We start from the raw sequence: 21430 nt of genomic DNA, 5'->3' as shown, positions 1-21430 counted from the left end.
GTTGGCAGACTCGTGCGGTGTGCGCTCCGACGCCGCGGACCGCCTCGCCACAACGCCACGGACTTCACCGCCACGCCGCCGCAAAACTCACCGTCACGAAGTCGCGCACCTCACCGCCACGCCGCCGCGGAACTCACCACCACAACACCGCGAAACTCACCGCCACGCCGCCGCGCATCTCACCGCTACGACGCCGTGCACCTCACCGCCACACCGCCGCGGAACTCACCACCACAACACCGCGAAACTCACCGCCACGCCGCCGCGCATCTCACCGCCACGACGCCGCGCACCTCACCGCCACGCCGCCGCGGAACTCACCGCCACGCCGCCGCGGAACTCACCGTCACGACGTCGCGCACCTCATCGCCACGCCGCCGCGGAACTCACCACCACGACACCACGAAACTCACTGCCACGCCGCCGCGCACCTCACCGCCGCGACGCCGCGCACCTCACCGCCACGACGCCGCGGAACTCACCGCCACGCCGCCGCGGACCACACCGCCACGACGCCGCGGAACTCACCGCCACAACGCCGCGGACCACACCGCCACGACGCTGCGGAACTCACCGCCACAACGCCGCGGACTTCCTCGCCACAACGCCGCCAAGGAACTCGCCGCCACGACGCCGCGCATCTCACCGCCACGCCGCCGCGGAACTCACCACCACGACACCGCGAAACTCGCCGCCACGCCGTCGCGCACCTCACCGCCACGATGCTACGCACCTCACCGCCACGCCGCCGCGGAACTCACCGTCACGAAGTCGCGCACCTCACCGCCACGCCGCCGTGGAACTCACCACCACGACACCGCAAAACTCACCGCCACGCCGCCGCGCACCTCACCGCCACGACGCCGCGCACCTCACCACCACGACACCGCGAAACTCACCGCCACGCCGCCGCGCACCTCACCACCACGACACCGCGAAACTCACCACCACGCCGCCGCGCACCTCACCGCCACGACGCCGCGCACCTCACCGCCACGGCGCCGCGGAACTCACCGGCACGGCGTCGCGCACCTCACCGCCACGCAGCTGCGGAACTCACCACCACGACGCCTCGGAATTCACCGCCACGCCGCCGCACACCTCACCACCACGCCGCCGCGGAACTCACCGCCACGACGCCGCGGCCGAGTCTAGCGCCAGCGTCCGGGCATACCTGCTTTATCCAATTAGCGGACCCAATTCTGCGCAGACCGCATCATCCGTAGATCAGCTCGTCCCAGAGCGGACCGAGTGTATTCCAGTGCGAGACATCCACGCCCCGCGGGTCAACTGTCTAGTACTTGAGACCGACCCTAGCTGAGAGTCGGGGTCGTAAGCGGCACTCCCAGAGCCACCCGGTCCCCAGGCATACCAAAATCATGTAGAGCATATACAGGAAGTTGCTCGTGCAAGACGGCCGACGCGAGAGCATGCTGAGTGCGCCGCGGTGTCATTACAGCCCGCCCTTCCGTCGGGGCACGGCCCAGTGCATCTAGCACTGCACCGTCTGGTTCCAGCCACGCCTCGTCACGACCTGCCAGGGGGTGCGCACAGATGGTGTGCATAGCCTCGAAGTCGTAGGGCGGTCGGCACAGTCAGCAGGCGCAGCTTCTCCGGCGCTGACAGCGTCTGTTGGTCTGTGGGCCCGGCGATCGGCCGCGCGCCGACACCAGAGCTCCCATAGGGCTGGCGGAGGCGGGAGGAAGGCGTCTGATGGTCCGCGGGCCCGCCGATCGGCCGCGCGTCGGCACCAGAGCCCCCACTAGGCTGGCGGCGGCGGGAGGAAGGCGTCTGATGGTCCACGGGCCCGGAGATCGGCCGCGCGTCGACACCAGAGCCCCCACTAGGCTGGCGGCGGCGGGAGGAAGGTGTCTGATGGTCCGCGGGCCCGGAGATCGGCCGCGCGTCGACACCAGAGCTCCCACTAGGCTGGCGGCGGGAGGAGGAAGGGAGGAAGGCCTTCGGAGCAGGTGCAGCGCCAGCCGGGCGTCCGCAGACGTGCCCACCGCGCGCAGGCGGTATGCTGCGTGCGCCGCCGCGGTACGGCCGGTGCGACACACACAAGCAGCCGGCCGGCAGGCAGCTAAATGCGTAGTGAAGAAGGTCCTGGGCGGACGGCGCCACCTCCCTCCGTGACGGCCAGCCGCGCGCAGCCTCGCCATTCCCTGGCGCTCCGGGTCTGTGGAGCCGGCGGCGCCCGCACCCGGCCCTGACTCCTGGGGCTTGCCTCTGGGTGTGAGGGGCAGGCGGCGCCCGCTCCCGGCCCTGACTCCTGGGGCTTGCCTCCGGGTGTGAGGGGCCGGCGGCGCCCGCTCCCGGTCTTGACTCCTGGGGCTTGCCTCTGGGTGTGAGGGGCCGGCGGCGCCCGCTCCCGGCCCTGACTACTGGGGCTTGCCTCTGGGTCCGGCCGGCTGGGGTGAGCGGCAGGACCGGCCCGGCTCGGCATCCCAACCGGCCGGCCGGAGCAGGCCGTCGTCAGGCTCCGGACGGCGAGCAGCGCCTGCTCGCAGCGCAGCGCAGTCGCCAGCCGCCAGCCGCCATGCACCTCTAGCGGCGCGGGCCAGCCTCAGGCACACGCCCTTCTGCGGCGGCGTGAACAGCGGCGACAGTCTGTCAATGGTCACATCCAGCGCGTGCACCAGCAGTGGGCGGCCCAAGGTCACCATGGCTCTCACGATCTCCCCCCCCCCCCCCCCCCTCCTCTCCTCCTACCACCTGGAGCACGGCTTCAGACGGGTCAGCGAGCGCCGCCGCCCCCCCCCCCCCCGCCCCCCACGACAACGGCGTTGCTGTGCTCACACGCCCGGCACCCATGCCAGAGCTGAACGCCCATAGCTAGAAGGGATTGGTCCTATAAAACAGACCTTGCGTTACCTTTTTCAGAACAAGTCAAAAATTTTAATCCTCAAATCCTGAATCTTTCAGACCTAAAAGAGGTTGTTTACTTATATTACGTAAAAGCCCACATATTACTGAATATTGCTCTTGCGCTTTGTCTTCGCCCACAGTGATGGGGACCGAAGTACCGTCACAACGCAAGCACCGCTATCGAATTCTGTGCTACCACGGGATCCATGTCACTGAGATCTGGGTTCATCATTGATGGCTTGCGCTGCAATTTTAAGATCAGCTGCAGAATTCGGAGTTCCCACCATACGAGTTCGCGTGCACCAGAGATCATGCGGGATGAAGTTATATCATGTAACCAAAGTGCTTTGCTAGGGCCTTCTGTGATAAACAGGTTGGTGTGACTTACTCGTTTCCAAGACAACGACCGTTGTGTAATGTAGAGCATGTGACAAGCACGTGACAATGAGTGTAAGAGCATGTGACATTAGATGTGATGAGGTGATCCGACCATAATCCTACATGACCCTGACCCTGATTGATTCTCGGCCTTAGGGATACCGGTAGTGCGGTGGTTAAGCAAGGCGTCTGGGAACCCAGAGGTACGGGTTCGATTTCCCGTGGTGCTGCACTGTGCCCGCCCTTCTTACCGGAGCGAGAGGCAGGTGACTCCATGTAGTCTCAGCAACCGCGTGCGGCGTAAAGTCCCAATGTCAATTATTCGCCTTGACTAGCACCACGGTGTGTTTTTGAGGCGCCGGACAATGTTTTTGACATTTGTGCCGGCTCGGAGGCTGAATAGGCCTCTACGACAAACGCGAAAACGCCCTGCAGTCATTTCAAAACTGTCTTGCTGAGTTTTGAGGCGACTGGTAACGTGTCCGGCGTCAACTCCACGTCCCAGGTCTCCCTGCGGCAGGCCTCTCCCGACCCCGCGGTTGCATCATAAGGTACCCGGGGTACAACTTGCAATCCCCCCTCACACACGCAGGTACGGGCCACTGCGGGTAGCGGAAGACCCATCTGGTGGTGCCGGCTAAACTGTCAAGGTTCTGACCAAAATGGGCCAGTGCACAGCGGTTTGCTGGTGAGTGAACGCAAAAATAAACCAGCAAAAAGCTATGTTTATGGTCGCATATGCGAATTACCCGCAGTCAACCGCAGTAACCCTCCACACACGTGTCTAGGAACTGTTTTTTAAGACACGTCGTGCGTGCAAAAAAAAGACCATCTGTAACATCTGATGAAGGGCAATTTGCAAACCTCCATGGATGTTCAAGGCATATTGGTTTATCTAGTCACATGCCACAGTTTCTGAATGAAGTGCCGCTGGTGCATACACGAAGGTTTCAAGGTCATCTCGTACAGGTGTCAAGTACCTGGTGATACCAGGCCCGGAAGAATGGTACGACAATATGTAAGCACGACGGCAACCTATTTTACAGCAAATGTTTCTGGTGTGCAGCCATATTTCATTTAACAACCCGGCATCCCGTCTCGTCTCGGAGCCGTGCAACAGGACATGCAGGACAGACATTCCGGAAGCTTGACTTAAAATACCGCCTCGCGCTCAGCTGAACTGTGAATCCCAGGCTGCTGCTGGAACAGGGCTGCGGGCAGGCCCAGGGGCACAGCGAGGCCAGAGCTGCGGCACTCAGCGCCTGCGCAGCCTGCGGCTGGTCCCGCGGTGGGCGGCTGCTGGCAAGGCAGACCAGCGCCGCCGTGGTCAGACCCAGCACCGCTGCTGCGCCCTGGCTCAGTCCGGCCGGCGGCCAGCAGCGGCCCCCCGGCTCAGCGCCTCGAGCGGCGGCGGTAGCGCTAGCACGACTCGACGGGTCCGGCCACTCTGAGCCCGGCCCGCCGCCGGCTCCCGCGGCCCAGATAGGGACCGGGTCGCCCACTCCGTCAGCAGCCGCACCACCTACCTTACGTGCTGGCTGGCGCAGCACAACGGCTTTGACAGCGTCGCCAGATAACCGCGCTCCATTTGCACGTGTATTTCGTCCGATGCGCACTGCCGTCGTGCCAACAATACCTACATACAAAAGACGTGTAACAGAGTGGTGCGCACTAACTGGCGGCGCACAGTTCACATAGTGGGGCGGCCGAGCCGGGTCAGGGGGCCCGGCGGGGCCCGGCCGGCGCACGGTCACAGCCGGAGGACGTCACCGCCAGGCGGTCCGTGTCGGCCGATGGCGACGACCTCAGTAGTCGATGGCGGCCATCGGCGCGTCCTCGGGCTCGGGCTCGGGTCGCGAGCGCGAGCGGGACCGCTTGGGCCGCGACCGCGGCCGGTTGCGTTCGCGTGGGTGCGGCGGCGCGCTGCGTGGCGGGTTGAGCGGCGGCGGCGGCACCGCTTCACGCACGCTGACCGGGTCGATCGAGTCCACCTCCGGCGGTGACATCTGGCGGAGACGACGGGAACGTCAAGTGTCGGACGTCCGACACACTAACACGCCAACGTGTTCGGACTTCCTTCCGACATGAGACCGGCTTCACAGGCCGTTGGCCACGGAAGAGCGTTACACATGTGGCTGACCGGAGCCCGCCAGCCGCCGCGTGACGCTCGGCCTGCCGGGCGGCGCCCACTCACCGGCTCGTCGGCCAGCTCGCGCGGCCGGTCTCCGTTCAGCACGCGCATCACGTCCGTCGGAATGTGGCCGCGCTGCGCCTCGCTGAAGCTGGCCACGTAGTCGAGCAGGTTGCTGCGCAGCTCGGGCGCCGTGGCGAACACGTCGCGCAGCGGCTCCGGCGGCAACTGCAGCAGCACCTGGTAGCTGCTGGGCTTGGTGCGCTGGCAACACTTGATGAAGCCCTCCCATACCTTCTTCTGGGTCCACACCTGGCAAGTGTAAGGGGTTAGCACGGATGGCGAGCCGCGTGAGCACGAGCTCGGGTTAAGACAAGGCCTTTATCAGGAAGGAGTTTCCAGACTGTGCCCTGACCAACGCTTCCCACGTCATAGACACCACCACTACAGCCATGTCAACGCCTGGTAAGAGTCAAACTAAACCAAATGTTACGAAAACGATGAAATAGAAAGCCGGGAAGCGCCTAAGTCAGCTGAGCGCAAGTACAAGCCTGACACAAAGCACGCCGGCAGTTGCGGACGTTGGGGGGGGGGGGGACAGGCTACCGTCTTAACGCTTGGGAGGGGGGAGGGAACAGGATGACATCTCCGCACCTGTTTGCTGGTTAGCCGCTGCAGGATGTTCATGACGAGGCCGATGAGTCGGTTATAGAGCGCCAGTGACTGGATGACAGTGCGCATCAGCAGCACCGGCAGCGGCGACTGCTCCATCAGCTGCTGCAGCACCACGGCCAGCACCTCCTGCGTGTACACCTGCTTCTCGGCGAAGCACAGCGAGGTGGCTGCCGGGAACGCGACGGGCCGGTCAGCCGCGCCGGAAGAGGGCGCCACACAGGCACCGGCCGTCGTCGCTGCGGGGCGAAGTCCACCCGGTGCGGCGCCACTCTCATCCGCGCTGCGTTGAGCCCCGGCTAGCACGCATCACTCACCGAACACCGGAGTCCGCAGTGGCGGCCGGTCCGCCGGCTCCCGGACACACACAGCGCCCCCCCCCCCCCCCCCCGTCATGTCCGGGTCACAGCCAAACAGCATATCCAGCTGGTGTACGAAAAGCCAGGCAGGGTTTAACAGTCAACGTGCCAAGGCCCCAGAGCATGACGTGGAGCCGTTAATGACTGATCTCAGCAGTCATCTCGATGCCCGCGACAGCCGACCGTCATACTGACACTCCACCCGGCCGGCGGCTGACGGCCGTGGCGGCAGGAGATCGGCGCTCGTGCCGCCGTCGGCCCGGGCGCGACCCGTGGCGCCGTACTGACACTCCACTCGGCCGGCGGCTGACGGCCGTGGCGGCGGGAGTCGGCGCTCGTGCCGCTGTCGGCCCGGGCGCGACCCGTGGCGCCGTACTGACACTCCACCCGGCCGGCGGCTGACGGCCGTGGCGGCAGGAGATCGGCGCTCGTGCCGCCGTCGGCCCGGGCGCGACCCGTGGCGCCGTACTGACACTCCACCCGGCCGGCGGCTGACGGCCGTGGCGGCGGGAGTCGGCGCTCGTGCCGCCGTCGGCCCGGGCGCGACCCGTGGCGCCGTACTGACACTCCACTCGGCCGGCGGCTGACGGCCGTGGCGGCAGGAGATCGGCGCTCGTGCCGCCGTCGGCCCGGGCGCGACCCGTGGCGCCGTACTGACACTCCACTCGGCCGGCGGCTGACGGCCGTGGCGGCAGGAGATCGGCACTCGTGTCGCCGTCGGCCCGGGCGCGACCCGTGGCGCCGTACTGACACTCCACTCGGTCGGCGGCTGACGGCCGTGGCGGCAGGAGATCGGCGCTCGTGCCGCCGTCGGCCCGGGCGCGACCCGTGGCGCCGCGTCCACTCGACACCTGCTCACCTTTGATGATGGTCTTCATGTCGCACTTGGTCGGGTCGATGTTGTGCAGCGCCACCAGCAGCTCGACGGGCGTGAGTGGCGAGCTGAAGTTGGCCGTGTCCGAGTGGATGCCCAGCAGCCGGTTAAACACCTGTCCGAACCACAGACGCACAGCTCAGTCAACACTCCCTCGGAAGCCCAAGTTACAAAATCCCACAACACGTCGCACCTGGTTGCATAATCTCTCGGCGGTCGCCGTAACACCGCGCACAGTTCAGCTTGGACACATCGCCGGCCGCCGTGTTCAGCAGCGGACAGTCACCCCGCAGATTAAGCGCCTGTTTGATGCACCCAGCAGTCGCCGGCAGGACAGTGTCTCACACGCGTCTGCTGCAGATACTTTGGCCGGGACCACCACCTAGACGGACGACTGGCCGCCTCCGCCTGAGCCTTTCTGTGCTATTCATGCGACCAGCGTGTCCCGAACACCCCCCGAGCTCCCCCCCCCCCTACACGATACCCGCGCCGGCCCGGCCTGCGCCCCACGTCCAACCCACCTCCTTCACCACCACCGGGTTGAGCCGGATCAGCTTGGGCAGCGCGGCGATCACTTCCCGCTTGCGCAGTCCGTTCAGCACCGGAATGAGGAAGCGCACGTCCGAGACCCGCTTCTGGTACAGGTCACGCACCCGGTCCACCAGCTCGGCCGACGGCGGCGCTGCGGGCACGGCCGGCGGCACGTCACGCGCGGCCGCGCCGCTGGAGGCGGGCCAGGTCACACGGGGGACCACACCACCGGAGGAGGCAAGGGAGGTCACACGGGGGACCACACCACTGGAGACGGCCAGGGAGGTCACACGGGGGACAACGCCACTGGAGGCGGCAAGGGGGTCACACGGGGGACCACACCACCGGAGGCGGCCAGGGAGGTCACACGGGGGACCACACCACCGGAGGCGGCCAGGGAGGTCACACGGGGGACCACACCACTGGAGACGGCCAGGGAGGTCACACGGGGGACCACACCACCGGAGGCGGCCAGGGAGGTCACACGGGGACCACACCACCGGAGGCGGCAAGGGAGGTCACACGGGGGACCACACCACTGGAGACGGCCAGGGAGGTCACACGGGGGACCACACCACCGGAGGCGGCCAGGGAGGTCACACGGGGGACCACACCACCGGAGGCGGCCAGGGAGGTCACACGGGGGACCACACCACCGGAGGCGGCCAGGGAGGTCACACGGGGGACCACACCACTGGAGACGGCCAGGGAGGTCACACGGGGACCACACCACTGGAGACGGCCAGGGAGGTCACACGGGGGACCACACCACCGGAGACGGCCAGGGAGGTCACACGGGGGACCACACCACTGGAGACGGCCAGGGAGGTCACACGGGGGACCACACCACCGGAGGCGGCCAGGGAGGTCACACGGGGGACCACACCACCGGAGGCGGCCAGGGAGGTCACACGGGGGACCACACCACTGGAGACGGCCAGGGAGGTCACACGGGGGACCACACCACTGGAGACGGCCAGGGAGGTCACACGGGGGACCACACCACTGGAGACGGTCAGGGAGGTCACACGGGGGACCACACCACTGGAGACGGCCAGGGAGGTCACACGGGGACCACACCGCTGACCACGAGACCACCACGAGATGGCGCCGCTGGCGTACACCCCGTCACACTATGCCCCATCCACCAGCTTTCGATGCCGCTGAGCAGCGGCGCCGAAAGCCAGGGGCTATTGAACGCCAGCGATTGCAGGCTACAGCCTGACGGTCACCAGACCCGACCATCCATCACCGGCCACACCCGGCACACCCGCGACCGCCCCGGCGTCCGGGCGACGCACGGAGTCGGCCCACGTACTTTTGTCGGTGAGTATGTGGATGACGCGCGTGATGAGCGTCTCGGCACCCTTGGGGCACGTCTCCACCAGCGTCAGCAGTTCCGGCGACTCCATGCCCATGCCGCGGATGGGCGCCTCCAGCACCCGCAGGATGGTGCGCTTGACATCCGCCGTCGTCTGCACATACACGTGCGCCAGCCTGCGGCAGGCCCGGCACGTCCGCTCAGTCCACAGGCCGGCCGCAGCAGGCACCACCGCAGGCGTCTCATCAGGAGTGAGATCAGTTGTCGCGTCCACCACAAACCGGAGGCACCCCTCGCACCGTTGTTTACAGTTGGCTTTACAATACTTGCAGCCACACTCTTAACATACGTGTACCGACGACAGCATGACCTGCCCAGGAGCGTGTACAGTGACACCTGAAAGCCACGCTGCAGGCCGTTCCTGGCGCCTGCCCCGCTGGCGTGTACCGCAAGCTCGGCTTACTGCCAGGCCAGAGGAGCACGCATGCCACCCACTCGTGTATGAGGCTCTCGCGGCGCGGCAGCAGCGCCAGGTACAGGTGCAGACACAGCTTGGCCAGCTCGTCAGTCCACTCCAGCGTGACACCGGCCGGCGCGGCGCTGCGGGCGGGAGGAGACGCCATCAGGGGCTGCACCTACGCCGGGAGCGAGGCTCGCACCTCACCGACGAGGAGGGACGCTCGCACCACACCGACGAACCGACGGGGAGGGACGCCCACGTGACACCGATGGGGACGGACGTTTCTCATACCTCACCGACGGGGAGGGACGCCCACGTGACACCGATGGGGACGGACGTTTCTCATACCTCACCGACGGGGAGGGACGCTCGCATGCCACCGCTGAGGTGATTGCAAAGGTAGTGCCGATATCGACCGATAAATTTGTGAAGCTATCGGCCTGCGGTGCAGCATCAGAGCCAAAACAGCCACATAAAGACCACAATACAATGCACATGCAGCATATAACATACCAGACTAAGCAATCTGCAGGCAAATTGGACGTGGTTGCGTGGTCGCCAATACGCTAGTGCAAAACCACGCCCACTCCGGATGATGGTTAAGGTTTTCGCCACCGCCACAGTTCACCGTACATCCCGGCCTTCGCTGGCTGCGCGGGCCGGCTCGGTGCTGACCAGACCCGGGGAGGGGCAGAGGACCCGGTCCAGTGGCGCGGCTCACCTCTGGTCGTCGCCCAGCAGCAGGGCCGGCGGCGTCTCCAGCGCCAGGTATTTGAGCCGGTCGACTGCGTGCTCCTCCACCAGGCCGGCCAGCGCGCCGTTCATCCCGTGCAGTTCTAGCACCGTGGCCAGCGCCCGCTCCCGCACCTGCGGCACCACACGTCACCGCTGGGGGAGGCCGCGCCCGAGGCCAACACACAGTGCTGGGGGAAACCGTGCCCGAGGTCGCCGTCCAACGCCGGGGGAGAGCGCGCCCGAGGTCACCACACAGCGCTGGGGGAGACCGCGCCCGAGGCCAACACACAGCGCTGGGGGAGAACGTGCCCGAGGTCACCACACAGCGCTGGGGGAGACCGCGCCCGAGGCCAACACACAGCGCTGGGGGAGACCGCGCCAGGAACCACCACAGCGCTGGGGGAGACCCAGCTCTAGTCCACCACACGTCCCGGGCTCGACCCAAGCCCATGCCCTCCTCTGGCCGCCTCTCATTTGGGTCGGCGAAGCTGGACGCACGGATCGGACGATCCTGACACACAAATAAATCTGGTGCGCGACACCATTTGCACGCATACGTCCCGATATCACGTCAAGTTCTTTCCAAGGTTTGTTGCACGCCAAAAGGATGCGGTGAAAAGGGCACAACACAACGATGTCAGATTATTATGTGTCTCTCTTCCTTGCTTTCAATCTCATCCCGAATTCCAAACACGAAAAATCAGGGAGCAGCAGAACCGGGCCTGCCGCCGCCACCCATGTGCGTGTGAGCGATGCCGGGCGCGCGCGCGCCAGCGGACGGACCTCGGAGGCGTTGTGGCTGGCCAGCTGGAGCAGCGCGCTGATGTAGGTCAGCTGTTTGCTGGGCCGGCGCGAGATCAGCTGACTGAGCAGCTGGATGCCCTGCCGGTGGGTGGCCGACTCGGCGCTGAAACCCTTTAGGATGTCCACGGCCGAGGCCGGCACGAGCGGCGCCTCCAGGAACAGCCGCGTCAGCAGGCTGTCGGCCGTCACGAGCGCACCGGTCACCGGTCACCGCCACAGACCGAGCACGCGCGCCTACTGGACTGCCCGACCAGCCGCGTGACCGGCCTGACATGGCGCCGCCAGCGAACAGCCGCGTCAGCAGGCTGTCGGCCGTCACGAGCGCACCGGTCACCGGTCACGAGCGCACCGGTCACCGGTCACCGCCACAGACCGAGCACGCGCGCCCACTGGACCGCCCCGACCAGCCGCGTGACCGGCCTGCCATGGCGCCGTCAGTGAACATACGCGCTGGTCGGCGGCCGGGCCCGCGCGGACGCATGTCTGCTGGGCCTTCCGTGACATGTACTGATCGGGAATACGCGCGGCAGCCACGGCAACGCGCGCTACTGTCACAACCAAACATGTCGGGCACAGCCATAGAGCCATCATCCGCCGGTGACTTAATGTCATCCACATGCAAGTGTTACCCTACCGATACCTGCAGTCTCACATCGGGCGGAGGGCTGTGGAGGCCGCGGACAGAGGCTTACTGTGGCGGGTGCGCGCGGCCGCGCGCGACGCCCAGCGCACCGAGCGAGCGGCGCCGACACCACCCAGCCCCGAAGGCCACACGGCCGCTCGGCGCAGGCGGGCCAGCGTCACGTGCGCCGAGGCCGGCGCGGGCCCGCCGGCCGCCCAGCGAGCCCGCCCACCCGGGCAGTGCTACTCACGTCTCGCCGTCCTTGAAGTCGGGCCGCACCATCAGAGCCGAGATGAGCATGCAGAACACCTGCTCGTAGCTGGCCGTGCTGTGCACCACCTGGCCCAGGTTGCTGAAGCCCGAGACGTTGGCGTACTCCTCGTACAGCCAGCTGAACACCAGGTCTGACCGACCGCCGATATCCTCCAGCACGTGGCCCAGCATCTCTGCGGCAGCAGCAGGGACAACAGTGAGCAACACTGACGGCTCCGCGTCTCTGCACCCTGGAGATGGTGGTGCGGAGCGGTCGCCAGCTTTTGCGGCGAGACGGACACTTTACCGGGCTCCATCCCAAGAACAGCGAAATGAATCCAGTGCAGACGGCCATCTTGGGTCGCAGAAAAAAATCACACTGCATTGGAGGCCAAGAAACGATGTTAGCGCGCGGCTTTGCCACTTAAGGATGAAAGCCTCTCCTTCTTCTGCCCTCTCTGCTGACGGTCGGCGCCCCGGCTCTAGCCGGGTGCCGGCGGCAGGCCACCCCCGGCCGGCGGCATACTCACTCTCCAGCAGGTGGCCGGTGAAGTGGGACGACATCATGGCGAGCAGCTTGGAGCGGGCGGCGGCCAGCCCGCCAGCGCGCGCCGTCCGCTCGGCCGCCAGCAGCCGGTCCAGCGCAGCCGTCATCATCCGCTCCAGCTCGTCAGCCGGTAGCGGCCGCGTGATCTCCGGAAGACGGAGCGGCTTCGCCTGCCGGCCGCACGTGCTCAGCACGGGCTCGGCACGGGTCCAGTACGGGTTCCGCGCGGGTACAGTACGAGTTCAACGCGGACTTGCACGCGCTCAGCACAGGCCCAGCACGGGTCCAGCGCGGGCTCAGCACGGACTTGCTCATGCTCAACAAATACGCAGTGGGGGGCGGGACGCGCCCCTCGCCCCGCAGCGCCACACCACACGCGGTGACCGAGGAACAGCTCAAATGTGTCGCCCCCGCTCGAACGACTGCTAACGGCGCTGTAGACAGCGGCTCAGCCTTCGCTACATCACTGGTCTTCGCGTTCAGCGAGGGTATGCCAGTCTCTCACGCAAGTTGACGCAGTAAGATTGGTTCGTTTGGCCTACTGTGACGGAAAGCATAGATCTAATAGCTAGTCCTAAGAAACGAAATCTCTCACGACGGCTGTAACGGGCGAAACTATAGGGTTTCATTCCACACGTCGATTTTAAAAAGGCTGCGATATGCAAAAAGCAGCATTACCTAACACAATTATTTATGTTAAACATTGTTCAGCATTTGGAAACTTGCCTTTACAGCCAGTGTTCATCTGCCTAGGTCTACGTCCTTATCGAATCCTAAACCCTACTGACTGCATGAAAGACACCAATCCAAATGTTTTGAAATTTTCAACATACTTGGCAGTTGCTTTGCGTGCTTGGCACATTTTTAGCATCCTTATTCGCGCTTGTTAAATTGACTGTTCCAGTGCAACACCCAGCATACACGTTTAAAGCTAGCATCGCCGGACGCCTGGCCGACAGCGACCGGCGGCGGCGGCCGGGTCCTCACCATGTGCTTCTTGTTCATCTGTCCGGAGGGGAGCAGCGCCACCTTTTTCTTGGTCTCGCGGCCCGACACGGTGCCGGCCAGCACGGTGGCGATAGGCTGCCGCGCGCCCGATGGCGTCTCCTCCTCCTCCGCCATCTCCCAGTCGTGCTGCCAGGCCAGCGACGCAGGTCACACGCACGGCGTGAGCAGGGCGCCGGCAAAACGTCTACTCGTGGAGGGCAGCCGTCAGGCGGATGGTGGAGGGCAGCGCTCAGGCGGGGGGCAGCGGTCAAGTGGAGGGCAGCCGTCGGACGGAGGGCAGCAGCTGCACGGCTCAGACCGCGCGATGCCCGTCAGTACCAGGTGATGGCGGCGTATTCAGTCGATGCCCCAGAGCAGTGAACACCTCCCCACACCGTCTCGCGTTAGTCCGCCGTCCCCCAGACATCGCAGGCGCGGCCCGCGCCGGCCGCCGACGCGCCGGCGGCGACTCACTCACGTCCGTCATCTGGATGCCCTGATTGCGCGTGGCCTCGACGCCGGGCCCGATGCCGGCGTGCGTCAGCTGGGCGGCCAGCAGGCGCGCCACGTGCTGGATCTGGGAGCTCGTGCCGGCGGCCGAGATTGGCGTGAACGTGTTGCTGAAGAGCGCCGGCGGGGTGTCCGGCAGGTTGTGCTGTCGGGCGGGCCACAGCGTTACATTGCTGGCGAGGCGTCCACAGCGCCGATCACGAGGCCGAGGTGACCGGTGCGGAGCTGTCGCCGTTTGTTGTCTGGGGAGGTGCGGGGCCCGGTGGCCGACACAGCACGGCCAAAACACCGAGGCCGCCTCTGAGGACACTTAGCTTGGTAGGTTGCATAACTGGTTTTGTTCCACCCACAACGCCGTGGCAAAACAACACACAGCTATGCTAAGGATAAAATGGATCAGTCAGTGAGTTATGCGGAGACCAACATACCCCGAAACATCACGATCAAACGCTTACCCAAGTTTATCCATTGTGAAAACGAGCCTGAGTTGGATGCCAGGTCGAATATACGGTCCCTGAATGAGATGGGATGCAAAAGTGAATCCAAGTCTGGCCCTGGGGATGCAAGCCAGACGTAAAATAAAGCAGAAAAGACGAATGTAAAGAAATTTTAAAGGAAGACCGCTGAGTAATTCCCTCGACGACGAACACGCCAGACTCCCATCCCCGGGCACACCAACAGACTCGGACGTCGGTGCATACCCCGGTGTCTTGATGCCACCTACATCAAACCGACAGCGAGCCTGACCACCCAAATACCACAGAGAACAAGTCCATCGCGGTCACCATCAGCGCGGCCGCCGGCTGATGACGCGAGGGTTCCGCGGCGGGCCGGCCGCCCAGGCCGCTCTCACCATGGACACGAGCACGAGGTTGGCGGCCAGCGCCGGAGTCAGCCGCTCGAACGCCCACGCCTCGGTGATGTCGATGGCGTTCGCCTTGTGCTGCTTCTTGTCGAGCGGCGCCGGCCGCGGCGGCGCGCCGCCCGCCTCCTCCTCCTCCTCGTCCTCATCGTCGTCGTCCTCGACGAACTTCTGCGGGGAGAGAGCGCGTCAGATGTGACGCAGGACCTCACGGGGCGAGGCAGCGGAGAAGAAAGCAGAACCCGAGAGCAGAAACAGAACCTGCACGACGCACCATGCTAGTTTGAAGCCAGCACAAAAGCAACCCACCCGGGAGGCGATCCCCACCAGGCACCGCCCATGGTCAACCGTAGCACGCGGCTCGGTGGGCCGGCTGCAGCTGTCCGCCGGCGGTGCGCTCCAGCGTGTGTGCGACTCCCCTGCTCTCGGCCGGCGGTGTGTGGCCGCCCCCTTCTGAACGCGCGCGCACCGGCGGTGACTCGCCTGCCGTTTGGTGACGGGTGTGTCGTCGTCGGCGTCGCCGGGCGGCTCCTCGGGCCGCCGCTGCCGCTTGCGCAGCTCCTCCGGCGGAGGCATGGCACGCATCACCTGCGGCCGGGGCCGGCGTCAGGCGCGGCGGCCGGGCGGACCGTCACACGGGTGCAGACGGCCGTCAGACGGGTCCAGGCGGAGACGACCGTCACACGGGGTCAGACGGCCGTCAGATGGGTCCAGGCGGAGACGACCGTCACACGGGGTCAGACGGCCGTCAGAAGGGGCCAGACGGAGACAGCCGTCGGACAGGGTCAGAAGGAGACGGCCGTCAGACGGGTCCAGGCGGAGAAGACCGTCACACGGGGCCGGACAAAGACGGTCGTCACACGGGGTCAGATGCAGACGGCCATCAGACGGGGCCAGATGGAGAAGACCGTCACGCGGGTCCAGGCGGAGAAGACCGTCACACCGGGCCGGACAGGGACGGTCGCCACACAGGGTCGGACGGAGAAGACCGTCACGCGGGTCCAGGCGGAGAAGACCGTCACACCGGGCCGGACAAAGACGGTCGCCACACAGGGTCGGACGGAGAAGACCGTCACACGGGTCCAGGCTTAGAAGACCGTCACACCGGGCCGGACAAAGACGGTCGCCACACAGGGTCAGACGGAGACAGCCGTCACAACGAGCAAGATGGAGACAGCCGTCACACGGGGTCAGACCGCACGTGCACACACCAAATGGACAGCCACAGAGGAGCGGACCGAACACTCACACTGGGCTACACGGACGAGTCGGGCCAGACGGCCAGAAGAGTCATAGCAGACAGACTCGGTCGGTCGGGCCGAGGTAATACGGCCAGGTCGGCATGCCACAAACAGACACGGCCGGCTGCACCCGATCAGACAAGGGTAAACAGCTCATGTACTGTGCACTGAGTGCGTGCACGGAACTTTCCAATGATAGCGACAACATATTGCAACACACAGATTATTTATCAAATCACACGGCTTCATACATTCCGGTTTAAATTTTCTTAGCAATGGTATGGAACAATCAGGACAAATGAAAGCTCTCCTTGACGAGAATCGCGCGCTAAGCCCCTCCAGATCAAGCCAGACACCGTAACCCCCCTCCCCTACCCTAGTCCCGCCCGTCATTCGTCGAGATTGTGTGACGTCATGGACGGGGGACCTCGCGCTTGATTCCTCTCGCTGTCTCCCGCCGCTTACCTCGCTCTGGGAGGCCCCCAGATCGGTGAGCAGGGTGCAGATGTTGCGGTGACTGTCGTACGACGCCGGGTGCTTCAGCAGGTTCAGCAGCTGCATCTTCATGTGCTTTCTCACTGAGTTCACCTGGGACTTGGAGAGCGTCGGAGGCAGGTTCGCTGCGGCAATTTTTCTCGTGAGTTTCTTACATCAAAGAAAGCTAAAAATTCCATGAATACAATGCCCAATCCCTTTCAGAGTTCAATGTCATTTTACAACTTGGCGGTTACATCCCAAATTTACATCATCCTATACTGCCTAACAAATGCACTTGCGGAACATACTTAGATACTCTGACGTACTATAACATTGCGTGCAATACTGCTCAGGTGTCAATATTTCCACAGCACTAATAAGAGCGCTCCGTTGCAGCGCGGCTGCGCGGCATCGGGTCGGTAGCGCCGGGGCCGGTGGACGCCGCGCCACTGTACTGACCGTGCAGCGACTCCAGCGCCGAGATGACCTGAGTCAGCAGCGACGGCCGGCAGCGCGCGATCAGCGTCAGCGAGCCCATGCACGCCATCAGGTTGACGCTGCTGATGTGCGGCGAGCCGTGGAACTTGATCAGCTGCGCGAACACGGACCTGGCGGCGGCGCACAGCGGTCGGGGCGACGCAGGGGCAGCACGGCCGGGACGGCACAGGGGCGGCAGGTCGGGGCGGCACAGGGGCGGTAGGTCGGGGCGGCACAGGGGCGGCAGGTCGGGGCGGCACAGGGGCGGTACGGTCGGGGCGACACAGAGGCGGTACGGTCGGGGAGACGCAGGGGCAGCACGGCCGGGGCGACAGAGAGGCGGCACGGCCGAGACGGCGCCACAGGTCCCTTGTTGGTCACGGCCGCGTCAAAGGCACGGCGGGGCTGAAAGCGGCCAGCGCGGTATTACGGAGGCGGCGATGGGCCGGCTCGGGGCCCAGGGCTGCCATACGCCAGCCACGTCCCAGTGACCACACAGGACGTATAACGCGGTTGGAGCGGCGACGCAGAGGCAACTCGTGGTCTGATCGCGGACAGGGCGGCGTTCGCCCGACGGCGGCAGCCTGTCTTAAGGCAGCATCCCGTCCTATGTCCACAATCTATCCTATAATGGCGGCCTGACGTCTGGCAACAGTTCGTCTCATGACGACAGCCTGCAGGAAGCCCACAGCCTGTTAACGACAGCAGTCTGCTCTTAGTGGCGCGGCCGCCATCCCGGGCCGGCCGCCACCCCGGGCCGGTGGCTGCGGCCGGCCGTCCTGGTCGCCACCCCGGGCCGGCGGCCGCGGCCGGCCGTCCTGGCCGCCACCCCGGGCCCGTGGCCGCGGCCGGCTGGCCCACGTACCGGGCCTCCTCTTCCAGCTTGCGCGGCCGCGCGATCTTGAGAGTTATAGGCACGCCGTCCAGACAGAACTCGGGTCGCTTCAGACTCCCTGGCTCAGAGAACGTTTGCAGCAGGATCACCGTCTCCATGAACTTGACGGCCATTGTGCGCACACTGCGGGACGGGCCATCGACACGTTGTAAGGCCTGCACCGAACGGAAGCATCACGCAAGACAACTGAGGCTGAGGGACATGGGTTGCGCGCGTCCCAAACGCGGGACTTTGCACAGCTGGTGCACGCCGCGGCTCCTTACACCGATGGCAAACGCCGCGGAGGTGGTAATGTGACGGGACGATACCAAGGCAACGGACACACGTCCTTAAATGCTTTGCAACAACGTCAAAACACGATAGCCCTGATCCCGAGAAGACGTGGCAGCACGCCTACATTCAAACAAGACACCAGGCTACGCGGCAGCCGACGCTGCCGACCGGCAGGGTTCTCCGGCGCACCGCTGACGAGACGCCGTCGCGAGCGAGCGTTGGATAGAGGACGCGGAGGCTCGGGCCGGCTGCGTCTGTGCCGCTCACCCGTCGTTGTCGTGGTCGACGTAGCCGATAATCCGCCGCTTCATCTGACCGAGCATGCTCCAGGCCGAGTCCATCACCTCGGTCACGGTCCGGGCCGAGCTGAGCCACTGTAGGGTCACCTGCGGTGACCAGCGGACAACACGGGTCAATGGAGAACACGGGTCAGCTGGGGTCATCGCAGCGTCGCCTGCGGCGGCCCAGACAAAGGTCGTCAACAGAGGCCACGGGTCAACCGAGGCCGCGGTCCAACCTGGGCCGCGCCAATGTGGCGGTGAGACACAGGATCAACCGGAGGCAGAGAGATCACGGGGTCAACTGAGGCCGCGGTCCGGGCTGAGCCGGGCCAATATGGCGGTGAAACACAGGATCAACCGGAGACAGAGAGGCCACGGGATCAACAGTTGACCCCAATCGGATCGAAGTGAGCCAACAGCAGCATGACCTGGGGTCGTTTGTTTATATGAGACCATCAAAGACCATGGAGCTCACAATGAGCACGAAGTCAAAGACTGGTGAGACAGGCTGCAAAAAGCCAGCTCGAAAAATGGCTGGCAGAGAGGACTGTGATCCTGGATGGACAGGAGTGAGACATCTGTCCACCTTGATGGCAGATGCAGCACCTGTCACTACCAGCCCTAGCAAAGAACCATAACACATATCAACGAGCACCCACGCAAGCCACGACCAAGCCCCCTCTTTCTTTTTTTAAAATACGGCAACATACGGGCACCAGATGCATGCAGTTCAGAACTCAAGCCTTACCCTGTATATGTTGGAGATGGCCTGCATGGTCCGCTTGACCACTGCCATGGAGAAGCTGTCCTGCAGCAGGATGCCCAGGTTGGCCACCACCTTAGGGATCATCTCATTGTCTTTTTTGCTGTGAACGCAGGGATGTATGTCAGCGGCTTATGGTCGAGCCAGCATGTGCCCATCTGACTTAATCTTCGCGCATAAGCACTGAAAGATGCAACCATAACCAGGCCATGTCTTTATCAATGGGGCAGGTGAGTTCCGGACCAGTGATCACGCAACCATGAAGCTTTTGGGTGACCACTTCATGGAAAGATAGGGTGCATCAGCTCTAAAACGTAGTTACACATCACTTGTCCCAAGGGATCTACACTGGGTGTGGTCACTAGACAGTGTGAAGACGCAGGCATTTTTCGTAATGTTTTTTTTGCCGTATTTTTTTTCGTAATTCGTAACGCCGGAATCCTGATATAGGAACCCATCCACTATTACATACGCCTACGTGCACTTGACGTGTGCCTATAGTCTAGCAGCAGATCTTACAATTTGAGACTTGAGAGTTAAGTGGCAAACAAGTGCGAACAATCACATGCGGGAATTGAGAGGATGCATCAGTATCACAGATGGGAGAAACGTTGGGACTATCGTTCTTGCCTGGTGTATTAATATATGAACATACTGACAGTGTGTATGTGTACCCTCTGTAAACATACCAACACACTAGATGAGGACAATTGTCTGATCATTCTTTCATCTGTAATCCTGCAAAACACTGAAAATGTGCAACTGAGAAGCCCTCCCAACTAGTGTGGGGTTAAGTCATTTACATTGTATTTTAATATACACTCTACTTTGAAGCAAGTAAGTATTCCCATTGTTAATGCATGCATCACTACAAGTCATTGTCAATGCCATGGTTTATTCCTGGATACAAAGTTCATCTAGGCAATCCTTATCCAGGGAACAGAGCAATGAATGCTCTGCTGCAGACCCTGAGCTGGCCTTGTTCCTGAATGGGACGTCCAGGGGTAGATGGAACCCACTCACCCATGCCTCTTCGATGAAGCGAGCACAGTGCGCCGCACCTCAGCACTTGGATCGGACATGGAAGGCTACCACTTCATCAAGGAAGTTGTCTAACAGTGCTGGGTCCTGGTGGATGATCAGCTCCTGCACCTTCTTCAGATTGGTCACCTTCTGCCTCTCATCTTGAAGCAGTGAGGCCTGATTCAACAGCTCCACACACTGGAAAACATATGGTGGTGGCTGCAAGACCAGCTTATCCTCATACAAATACAACCTTTTCAAAAAAATAAAAAGCCTTTTTCTGCTACAGTTAAATCAATTGATTCTGAAATGCTCATAAGTCACTAAAGCTGGAAAGCACTGTTGAGATTTGACACTGACACTGACATTGTTGAGACACACACACAAAGAGAGAGAGCACAGAGAGAAAAGAGAACTGTTGCTCACCATTTTAACCAAGAATCTCATATATTATGCATCACCAACTATTTCTGTTGCTCATTGGTGTTTTGGCTGAGCTGACTGCAGTGGTCCTTTGGTGCCAATAACAAGAGCATCACCAACTAGAAACACTTCTGCTGAAATCATACCTGTTCCTGAGCATCATTTCCCTCACTCATTTCTCTGGAGGCCATTTCCACTCAATGCTTCAGCTCCTTATCATAAACTGATTATTCTGAAACATATAAATTGATAATGTTCTGTGTGACCATTACAAAATGCATCTGTACATGGCAGGTTCACATACTTTGAACTGAAGCATCAAACAGAGCCTGGTACAAGAGAGTAAGTGGTGGAAGAGCATAAAACATGCAGTGTGCATACTAGCCAAATGCCAGCTCATTGAGTAGGATGATGTGCAATATTGCCAGGATGTATATGAACAGGAATGCAGTGCAGATATCAGATGCACAGGAAACACTCATTCACATGGGAAATCTTGACTGACTGCATAGTGTCCAATACTCATGGGTGCAGTACCACAACAATCTCACACTATGCTTGGTTCACTATGTACAATATTGTCACATTCTTTGTGTATTTCTAAAATAACTTTCCAAAGTTCTTTATTTCATTATTTCATCAATATGTACAAATATATTTCTCC

At 62.8% G+C, this 21430-nt stretch overlaps 1 protein-coding gene and 1 long non-coding RNA gene across 3 annotated transcripts in view; both read right to left on the bottom strand.

Moving 5' to 3' along the window:
* Positions 1–4417: 4417 nt before the first annotated feature.
* LOC119108455 (symplekin) lies at positions 4418–20402 on the bottom strand. Its single transcript, XM_037232028.1, has 23 exons — positions 20344–20402; positions 19306–19423; positions 18544–18662; positions 17974–18126; positions 17091–17239; positions 16620–16774; positions 15397–15501; positions 14905–15084; positions 14020–14196; positions 13542–13688; positions 12538–12724; positions 12006–12201; positions 11113–11308; positions 10316–10461; positions 9630–9734; positions 9132–9310; positions 7804–7964; positions 7268–7397; positions 6032–6219; positions 5441–5689; positions 5220–5252; positions 4778–4784; positions 4418–4446 (listed from the first exon to the last, which is right to left on the bottom strand). Exons 1-23 carry the CDS (start codon positions 20400–20402, stop codon positions 4418–4420), a joined length of 3168 nt encoding a protein of 1055 aa, XP_037087923.1.
* Positions 20403–20408: 6 nt separating this feature from the next.
* The window catches only part of LOC119112822 (uncharacterized), a 4459-nt gene continuing 3437 nt past the window's right edge, over positions 20409–21430 (bottom strand). For both annotated transcript variants that reach the window (XR_005095789.1, XR_005095791.1), the window contains exons 2-3: positions 20913–20998; positions 20409–20541 (exon numbers count right to left, since the gene is read on the bottom strand). This is a non-coding gene — a long non-coding RNA (uncharacterized LOC119112822). The remainder of the gene's footprint in view (positions 20542–20912; positions 20999–21430) is intronic.

Source organism: Pollicipes pollicipes, unplaced genomic scaffold (assembly GCF_011947565.3).
Source record: "Pollicipes pollicipes isolate AB1234 unplaced genomic scaffold, Ppol_2.1 Scaffold_2555;HRSCAF=2994_pilon_pilon_pilon, whole genome shotgun sequence".
NCBI lineage: Eukaryota > Metazoa > Arthropoda > Thecostraca > Pollicipedomorpha > Pollicipedidae > Pollicipes > Pollicipes pollicipes.
Note: the sequence above shows the minus strand (reverse complement) of the source record. Positions and strands in the feature narration are given on the sequence as shown.

Bases quoted from the DNA above. Each gene is read 5' to 3' on its own strand.
- LOC119108455 (XM_037232028.1), bottom strand. From the start codon at position 20,402: ATGTCCGATCCAAGTGCTGAGGTGCGGCGCACTGTGCTCGCTTCATCG. The intron at 18,127-18,543 runs GTGAGCGGCACA...CCCGTCCCGCAG, and splicing joins GTCGACCACGACAACGACGG to TGTGCGCACAATGGCCGTCA. The intron at 13,689-14,019 runs GTGAGTGAGTCG...CTGGCCTGGCAG, and splicing joins AGGGCATCCAGATGACGGAC to CACGACTGGGAGATGGCGGA.